Source organism: Cynara cardunculus, assembly GCF_001531365.2.
Source record: "Cynara cardunculus var. scolymus isolate 2C chromosome LG 9, CcrdV1, whole genome shotgun sequence".
NCBI classification, from domain to species: domain Eukaryota; kingdom Viridiplantae; phylum Streptophyta; class Magnoliopsida; order Asterales; family Asteraceae; genus Cynara; species Cynara cardunculus.
The window spans coordinates 13,184,799-13,195,489 of NC_037536.1; the positions used below are offsets into that span (position 1 = coordinate 13,184,799).

At 32.7% G+C, this 10,691-nt stretch overlaps 1 protein-coding gene across 1 annotated transcript; it reads left to right on the top strand.

Moving 5' to 3' along the window:
• Nucleotides 1-1,181: 1,181 nt before the first annotated feature.
• On the top strand, nucleotides 1,182-8,392 carry LOC112518259 (potassium transporter 19-like). Its single transcript, XM_025125892.1, has 7 exons — nucleotides 1,182-1,424; nucleotides 1,940-2,159; nucleotides 3,142-3,390; nucleotides 4,297-4,347; nucleotides 5,688-5,948; nucleotides 6,454-6,876; nucleotides 7,282-8,392. The coding sequence occupies exons 1-7, from the start codon at nucleotides 1,182-1,184 to the stop codon at nucleotides 8,142-8,144; spliced, it is 2,310 nt and encodes a 769-aa protein (XP_024981660.1). The 3' UTR covers nucleotides 8,145-8,392.
• The last annotated feature ends 2,299 nt before the right edge of the window (nucleotides 8,393-10,691 follow it).

The following is a 10,691-nucleotide window of genomic DNA, read 5'->3' on the forward strand; positions in this document are numbered from 1 at the left end:
AGAGGAGAGTTTTAAAATACCAAAAATATCATTGCATTAAGATTTTAATTTAAAATTACCAAATTTATAAATTTTCTAATTTATCTATTGATTTGTGGTTAATATTGGTTCTCACAGTTACCACAAACAACTCAGTTCTCCCTTGAATAGACCCCTATATATATATGTATACAAATGTAAATGGTTGTATAATAACCAACCTATATATATATATATATATATATATAGAAGTTGGTTATTATAGAACCATTTACATTTGTACAACCAATACAACCCAATCTCAATCGTCCATTTAATTTGATRAATATGTGATTTTATAAAAGTTTTGATTGTTTTCTAATATAAAGTATTGATCATAATTAATTAACCCTATTCATCTTCCATAAATATTCAAATCATAATAAATAAACTCTCATCATTTCTATAAATTTCTCAATTAATTGAGTTGCATTGGTTGTAAAAATGAACATGGTTGTATTTGAAATATACCATATATATATATATATATATATATATATAGGTGGAGGTTCAAACGAGAACGCCACCATTTTACGAGAACGCGAGAACACCCTTATCACATGTGATAATACGCATGAGGGGACCCTGTGATGTGCGGACGACGTGTTCTACGACTTAGTCCGCGCAAAAGGTCGTATGCTTCTATTATTTAGCATCACATGTGATGGTCTTGATGGATTATAATATCATATCAACAACAATCTTATCACATGTGATAATACTTGTGAATGAGCTTAGTGGTGTAAGGGCGACTTGGCCACAACCAAGATCGCATGAAAATCGCCCCTCGTCTCTGATTTAGTATCACATGTGTATCATATGTGATGAAATAATGGTATCACATATGATTGTCTGTAGCAAAAAAATGTTCTTACGTTCTCGTAAAATAAATGCGTTCTTGTTTGAACCCTTTCATATTATATATATATATATTTGGATTTTTTTGTAACCGTGTCTAAATACAGTAAACTGACTCAAATTTATAAAAACAATATTATAAATCTCAAGCTTTTTAATTTAATTGTTTATTTTTTGTCTTCATATGATAACAATAAAAATAAGACTGATGAACCTCCACGGCTCTATATAACGTCAACCATCTCCATTGTTTCTTCCCACTCCAACTTCCACTCTCGTCGGAATCCCCTACCACCGGAGCCGGCATGTCTACCCCCGGCGGCAGCAAAAGAAACTCCAACATGTCCACTCCCGGCGGCAGCAAACGAAACTCCAACGTCGTCAATATCTACGAAGAGGACGATAATCAAAACCACAACCAAATCTATTCTCATCAAACACCTGATCCTTTACTTCCCGAAATCGAGCCCCCGGGATTAAAGCGTCACGATTCCTTAGATATCGAGTCTGCGAAAATTCACGGCCACCACGGTCACCATGGCACCAAGGTCAGTAATATATATATATATATATATATATATATATATATACACACTTCTTCTGTTCCAAAATAAATGTCCACGAAGAAAAAGACCCATGGTTTTAAAAATATGTAAAAACTACAGTGGGAGTTGGTTCAAATAAAAAAAGCTAAATACCGTGAGAAGGTAAGTGAATGCTAACTGAAGTTTCATATGTTGAAAAAATCTATTTACAGATTATTCAATAGATTTACATAATCTTCAACTTGATTTTTTCAATGATTCACATATGAACCTTAACTTAACATGATATTTAGTCTTGTTATTTGAACCTCTCACTACTACACTAAATGACAAATTTACCCTTGTTAATAGATAGAGTAATGAATTCTTCTATCTGATAATTAATGGTAGAATTGGAAATCGTTATTCTAAGAAAGAAAGGGGGAGTAATTAATTAGTTTCTCCCATTTCTATACTCATGTGAATATGTGATGATTAATTTGGATTCAATGGCTAAATATTGATGGAAATGTTTGAAGGATTGGGGAATAATATTGAGGCTAGCTTTCCAAAGCATTGGGGTGGTTTACGGCGACATCGGGACGTCGCCGTTGTATGTGTATGCGAGCACTTTTACTGACGGGATCAAACACGAAGATGACATTTTGGGCGTGTTATCGCTCATCTTTTACACTATCACGTTAATTCCTGTAATTAAGTACGTTATGATCGTCTTACATGCCAACGATAACGGCGACGGTACACATTCTTCCCTTTATCGTGTTTTTGTTGCATATTTCGTGTTTTAACATGCACCATTTCACGAAAAACGACACAAAAAACATGGAAAGATACAAGTGGTATTCGTTTAAATGAGACCATCTCGTTGTCGTTGGGATCATGTGAGACCACCTCGTAGTCATTGAATCACTTGATCTCCCCAAACCTTTTTTTTAAGTATATAACAAATATATACAACAAATGTAACAAATAAAAATCAAACCTTCACTAAAAGTCCTTTTATAATGGTCTCAAATGTCTTACAAAAAATGATTGATATCACCAAAGAGTATTTGACTTAGCGGTATCGTAGCTTTTTGCCTCCTAAGAGGTCAAGGGTTCAAACTTTATCAAAGGTGAGGAGGGTGTGTGAGTTTATTTGTTACATTTGCTGTATATAAATATTGTATAATTAAAAAAAAGGTTGATATCGCATAAACCTGATCTAATACAAATTGTATATATAGAGAGAGAGAGAGACCACTTTTTTACACTTGAAACTTCACAACAAAACGTTGTGAAAGTAACATTCACAGTGTTATTACTGTGAATATTTGGTTTTTTTTTTTTACCTTCACAGTGTTTTGCTGTAAAGTTTCGTATGTAAATAAATAGTCTCATGGACCTCACGAAAATATACTGATCTCACATTAACCCAATCCTATATATAATATCCTAAGATGCCTTGGATCAAAATTAGATCTACATGGGACATGGAACGCGACTTCCCGTTGACTACATATTGTGCATATAATAATGTTAAAAGAGAGAATAAAAATTCAAAAATTCAAAATATAATTAAATATTTATCTAAAAATAATTAAATCAAGAAGAATATATTTGGTAACAATTCCCTTTTATTTTCCATTTTGCGTTTTTGTAACGTTAAACTTGTTTATTGAGTCGGGATTTTTAATGTCATTTGATTCAGATGATTAATTTGTATTTTTTTGAATAATAGGGGGTACTTTTGCATTGTACTCGAAACTATGTCGGTTTGCAAAGGTTGGTGTAATCCCGAGTGAGCAAGCAGAGGACCGAGAGGTTTCCAATTTCCAACTTGAATTACCGAGCAAAGTTAACACAATATCGTCAAAATTCAAGAAAGCTCTCGAGAATAGCAAGTTTGCGAAGTTTTGTCTTCTATTCGCTGCCATGCTCGGGACTTCTATGGTTATCGGTGATGGCATCCTCACTCCCTCCATATCAGGTATCTGATTTTACCCTGTTGATTTATAATTGTTAAAGTCAGTCCAAAATCTGGAGTAAGGGATCACAAATTTTTGGTTATTGGATAATTCTAAGTCAAGACAATATATATATATATATATATATATATATATACTATATCATAAAACATTCGACATAAATTCTTAAAAACCATTATTTATGCATGAAGTAGTGTGTATTAATGCATATTACTTAAGATTTAGGATTACAAGTAAATTATGCATAAGTACAACTCATTAAATCTTCATTTTTGAATTCGTATAACTAACTGCAAATAAATATAATTAAATACAAGATAAATAACTCATTTTAAATATAAATTATTTAAAATATAATTAGAATAATTATTGAGTTCTAANAATTTTATTGTTAAGCCAAAAATAAATTATTTCACTATTTGACCTAAATTAAATTATAATAAAATTTTAAATTAAAAAATGTAAAAAAAAACGAGAACTTTTAAATAGTTAATTTGGTATTAATATCGATATATTTTTTAAATTTATTTTTATTCACAAGTAAAAACATTATCTTTCTCAAAACCACATAAACCGTATTATATCAATAAAGATAAAATAAAACAAAACATTAAAATGAAGATGTATCTCGTTGCATTGTACGAATATCTTTCTAGTATATATATATATATATTTGTAAAAAATAAAATTTATAATATAAACGATCAAATTTTGAAAATTTATGGTCGTCAGCTGACCCCGACTCTTGGGCGTAATTCAACCCCTGCTAAGTTTAGATAATTTCTCTTCAATATATGTTGAATTTTTCATCGTTTTCTTTAGAGTTTCTTTGGAAAGTAACCAATAAGATTTCACATATTCCCTCAATATCAACTGTTTTTATTTGATTATAACGTATTTCGTTACAGTTTTATCAGCAGTATCAGGGCTTAAGGAAGCAACAGATACCATGACAGAAGGTAAGTTTTGGGTTTTTAACTATTTTGTCCCTCTATATAGATATACAGACCGATTAAAAAATAGCTACATATCGTGATAAAGTAAAAAAAGAAAAAATTCATATGTGAATCGTTTGAAAAAATTCCAAAAAATCTATTTAAAAATGCATATATAAACCGAAATTACAAATTACTAACGTTGGTTAACATATGCCTATTTATATAGACTTTATCGATTATTCACATATGAATATTTCATTTAAACCTTCTACTATAAAATATTTTTTTTAATAATTAAAACGTGATTATTAAATAATAAATTAAAATATATTTAAAAATGTTAAACAGTGACGTTGTCAACGTGGGAGGGTGGATCTCAAGAAACACATAATAATTTTTTTTTTAAATAAAAAATTTAATTTAATTGGTTCGTATAATTAACGTAAATTATTTTTTCTACGTTATTCGAATAAACTTTAATTAAGCTTTTGTTAACCTTAAATTTATTAACATCGATTGAAAACGTTGTAGACTTGAAATCACGTGAGACCAGTCTGCTTTCGTGAGACCCGTGAGACCATTTTTTTACCTTTGAAACTTCAGAACAAAACACTGTGAAGGTTCGGTTTTTTACCTTCACATCGTTTTGCTATCAAGTGTAAAAAAATGGTTTCACGGGTCTCACGAAAACAGACTGTTATCACGTGAACCCAACCTAAACGTTGTATACAGTTATTCTTGGATAAGAACGTTATTCCAATGGACAATTTCGTAAGTAAAACACTTGGAAGGAAATCAATAATAATAGATGAGATTTTTTTTTTATCAGGAACGTTGCAAATAACTGATCTTTTGTTACTAAAACAATATCTGGTTTATAGAACGTCTAAAATGTTTAAGTGTAATAATGGAATACTTTATAGGCTACTAAGTTTATATGACCAAACAAAAAAACGTCATATTTAAAAGTGTTACAGTATTTTTAAAAAACGCTTTTGAACGTTATCACAAGTTTTTTAGGACGTTTTTAAAATAAAATGTTGCGTTTGTTATTTTATATGACACTGTTTTGAGAAAGGACTTCTATAAACATAAGTGTCCTGTAAAAAGATGAGCTTATAGGACCCTTTTCAAAATTGTCCTATAAGAAACTTGTTAAAACGTCTAAAAACATCATATAAACCTATTGCAACACTTTTAGATACGGAACTTTATAATTAGGTCTTATAAACTTAAGTTTTGTAAAGTATCTTATTAGAACGCTTAGATATTTTAAGCGTCCCATAAATTCAATTTTATTGTACCGTGTCATAAAAAAGTTACCACAACTTTACTGAATTCTTGGAAACGGATTGATGCAGGTCGGATTGTAATCGTGTCAGTTATAATCTTGATAACGTTATTCATGGTTCAAAGATTCGGAACCGATAAAGTTGGCTACTCTTTTGCCCCGATCATTTGCGTTTGGTTTGCCCTCATTGGCGGAATCGGTGTCTTCAATTTCATCAAGTTCGACCCTTCTGTCGCCAAAGCCATAAACCCTAAATACATCGTCGATTACTTCAGACGAAACAAAAAGGATGCTTGGATTTCACTTGGAGGCGTCGTCCTCGCCATTACAGGTACTTCCACTATGACAAAACTCGATTTTATAGAACACTAAATATATTTAAGGCCTGTTTGTTAGCAGCTTAATGAGCTTAATAAGACTAACAACTTGTTCTGTCATCCATACATATGATTGTTTGGGAGTGACTTAATGATATAGAAAGTGACTTATCCGGTTAGTTTCTAGGGGAAGTTTTATGCCAAATTAAAAACCAAGTTTTTTTCCCCCAAATATGTCCCTTCCAATTTAAAAAACACGCTCCTTCCATCTATGAAAAAACCCCTCCAAACAAAAATCTTTCCAATCTATACAGACAGATTAACTCACACAGACAACTTCATTCATACAAAACTTAATAGAAAATCAACCAAACGGACCCTAAATGTCCAATAGGACGAAATACTTGTTTGTGGGCTTTATTAAAATGTTACAATAAGTTGATATGATGCTTTTAGATATATATATTTTGACTTTGATTTTGTTGCGGTTTTTTGACAATTTTGATTCGAATATAACAGGAACCGAGGCGATGTTTGCTGATCTTGGACACTTTACGGTCAAATCGATACAAATAAGCATGGGTTGTGTCGTTTATCCGGCCTTGATCACAGCGTATAGTGGTCAAGCATCGTGGCTAAGAAAGCACCAAGATGACGTAGCCGACACATTCTATAAGTCGGCTCCGGATGCCTTGTATTGGCCGGTTTTCGTGGTGGCGGTTATGGCAGCGATTATAGCAAGTCAAGCTATGATATCGGGAACATTCTCGATCATCAAACAATCACTTTCGCTAGGGTGCTTTCCTCGTGTTACAGTTGTGCATACATCGGAAAAGTATGAAGGACAAGTTTTCATACCGGAAATGAACTATCTTCTTATGATCGGTTGTGTTATTGTTACCGTTACATTCAGAACTACCGAAAACATCGGCCATGCTTACGGTAAGAATTTTGCATGCTTTGCTACCACTCAACTCATTACAATAAAATTGGTTTTATAGGACGCCCAAAATATCTAAGCGTCCTAATAGAATACTTAATAGGACTTAAGTTTATACTACCAAACCAAAATGCGTTCTATATAAAAGTGTTACAACAGTTTTATAGGACGTTTTTAGGAGTTTTAACAAGTTTTTAGGACGTTTTTGAAATAAAGTGTCTTATTAGCTATTGTATACGACACTATTTGAAAAATGTTCTATAAACACAAGTGGATCTATAAAAATATAGGTTTATAGATTACTTTTCAAAAGCGTCCTATAAAACCGATTTTAAATTCACAATTGTATTTTCTTTTTGTGTTCTCTAACATTTTCAACTCGAACTTTTGCCCTTTATTCGATGAAGGTATCGCGGTGATATTTGCCGAGACGCTCACATCGTCGTTCATGGTGGTGATCATGCTCGTTATATGGAAAACGAACATACTTCTGGTGATCTTATACGTTCTCGTGATTAGCTCCACGGAGTACTTCTATTTAAGCTCGGTTTTGTACAAATTTGGTGAAGGCGGGTACTTGCCATTTTCATTCGCAATCGTGCTAATGTTCATAATGTGCACTTGGAACTACGTTCATCGAGCGAAATACAACTACGAGCTCAATCACAAGGTGCCACGAGAAGTCATAAAAGACATTGTTTCGGACACGAGCATAAGCAAGATGCGTGGACTCGCAATCTTCTACTCCGAGCTCGCCCATGGAATTCCCCCGATCTTTAAACATTATGTTGATAACGTGCCCGCTTTACATTCGGTTCTCGTGTTTGTTTCCATCAAATCGTTACCAATAAGTAGGGTGGCACCAGAAGAGCGATTCTTGTTCCGAAGGGTGAAGCCAAATGAGCTCTATGTTTTCCGATGTGTGGTGAGGTACGGGTACACTGACGTGCGCAACGAAAAGGACTCGTTTGAGAAGATTTTGATCGAACATTTGAAGGAATTCGTGGAAACCGATTATAGAGCTCCCGAAGAACAAAACCGTCGTGTAGCGGATGAAGATCTGGTGGTTCTAGACAAAAGTTGGCGAGCAGGAGTCGTGCATTTGGTGGGCGAGCACGAGATCGTGTCTAAATCAGGGTCTTCGATTGGGAAGAGGTTTTTGATCGATTACGCTTACAATTTCATGAGGAAGAACTTACGGCAAAGTTCAAGTGTGTTCGAAATTCCGCATAAAAGGATGTTGAAGGTCGGAATGACTTACGAGCTTTAAAGACGATGATGCAATATGTTTATATATCGAACGCTATATAAATAATGCATTTTTAACGATAAAAAAAGTAACGTTTGAAGTGTGGAAAATATCGAATTTGGAAATTTGTATGGTTTGTATTTTCTTAACATGTGGTTTGTTTTTGAGTTTCGATCGTTTGATATGAACTTGAACGATCACATTCAATTAATTGTAGATGTCTGAATGATGTAATTATAAAATACTATTACGTTGAATACGGTTTTCTATGAAGTATGCAAATGTCGTATCTAAAATCCGGAAACTGATGGAAAAATACGCTAGTAAAAGTCATCAGCGACGGATTATCGACGGAATCACGCTATTGCAAATAACATTTGCTGATAATCAGATTTAATTGAATTAGTAATTAATTAAAACGACTTGTTAAACCAGCGGCGGAAAATACGGTCGTAATTTCCCTCGATGAAAAGTCAGCTTTCTAGTAGTGTCACCTCAACAAAACTGATTAGGACGTCTAAAATTTAAAAACGTCTTAAAAAAATAGTTTATAGAACCAAATCAAAAAGCGTTCCATCCAGGAACGGACCTACTTTGGTGGTTATGGTGGCACGTGCCACCGTATTATTCCGCCGTCGAAAGGTAAAAAAATTTAGGTTCGTGAAAGGGGCAACCATATTAATCTGTTGTGTGCCACCGTATGTATTTTGAAACTACAACGAGAACAAGTTCATAGAACGCTATATAAAAGTTCAAGTGTGTTCGAAATTCCGCATAAAAGGATGTTAAAGGTCGGAATGACTTACGAGCTTTAAAGATGGCGATGCAATATGTTCATAGAACGCTATATAAATAATGCATTTTCAACGATAAAAAACAACGTTTGAAACTGAAAATATTGAATTTGAAAATGGTATCGTTTATATTTTCTTAACATGTGGTTTGTTTTTGAGTTTCAGTTTGGTATAAACATCAGTGATGGATTATTGACGGAATCACGCTATTGCAAATAGCATTGCTGATAATCAGATTTAGCGACGGATTGGTAAGCACCGCGCTAATATTTTATAAAATCTAATTAAAAATGACTAATTAAGACTTAATTAAATTAGTAATTAATTAAAAATGACTTATTAAACCAACGGTGGAAAATTCGCTTGTAATTTCCATCGGTGGAAAGTCAGCTTTCTAGTGGTGTCACCACAACAAAACTGATTAAGACATCTAAAATGTAGAAACATCCTAAAAGAAATACTTTATAGAACCAAATCAAAAAGATCTCATCTAAAAGTGTTACAATAGGTTTATAAGACGTTTTAACAACTTTTAAGACGCTTTTAAAATAAAATGTCGTATTAACTATTTTATACAACACTATTTGAACTACAAACACAAATGTCCTATCAAAAAGATGGGTTGATTATCACTTCTAAAAATGTATAATAAAATAGCTAATAAGACATTTTATTTCAAAAAATACCTATAAACCTAGTGTAAACATTTTTAGATTGGACGTTTTATAACTTGGTCCTATAAACTTAAGTTGTATAAAGTATTATATTAGGACACTTAGATGATCTAAACATCAGGTAAAACGAATTTTGTTGTAGTGTGTTAGGTTGATCGTGGAAAAATGCTTTTGTTATTTGGTACGTTTGTTTGGCAATTTCATACGGTCGTGTTAAATGCCTTTTTTTATTTGGCTATTTTTATATTATTATAACGTATTTATTAAGTGTCAGCCTCTGAATAGTTAAGAGATAAATCTTGTTTGACAAAAAAAGATGTCTCTTAATGATTCTAAAATCTTTTAAATGATTTTGTATCATGGGTTTCTCTTAACCATTCAGTGCTCTAACTTTATTGTAAATAATTATCGAATAATTATATTTCATTTTATACTATATCATGAGAGTATTTTAATCATTCTACATCAAATCGTTCAACAACCATTAAACACCAATTAAGACAAACAATCTCGTTACCAAATATGATTTTAATTAATTAAACATAAAAAACCAAGAAAATAAAATAAATATATGGTCTTTTTTATTAAGTATATATTAAAATATTCAGAGGAATCTTCCAGAAAGGGGGTTGTTAAGTTCGAGGTTACTATTATTATTATTAGAGTAACTTCACTTTTGGTCCTTAAAGTTTCCTTATTTTTTGAAAGTGGAACCTGAATTTTAATAGTTTAAATTATTGTCTTTTAGGTTTGAATTTTGCTTTGAAAATAGGGATGGTAATGGGGCGGGGATGGGGCGGGGACCCCAATACCCATCCCCGTCCCCGATCCCCGTATGTGTCCCCATCCCCGTCCCCGTCCCCGTCCCCGCCGGGGATTATGATCACATCCCCATCCCCATCCCCAACGGGGAACGGGGATCCCCAACGGGGAAACGGGGATTTTTTTTAAAAACCAAAAATTATAAAACATCACTATTTATTGAAATACACTAATATTAAAATAAGACTTAAACTTTTCCGTTAAGTTTAAACTAATATTATCAAAGTTAACGTCAAACATACTAAAACTACATCGAGTAATATCCAAAAGAACCAAAA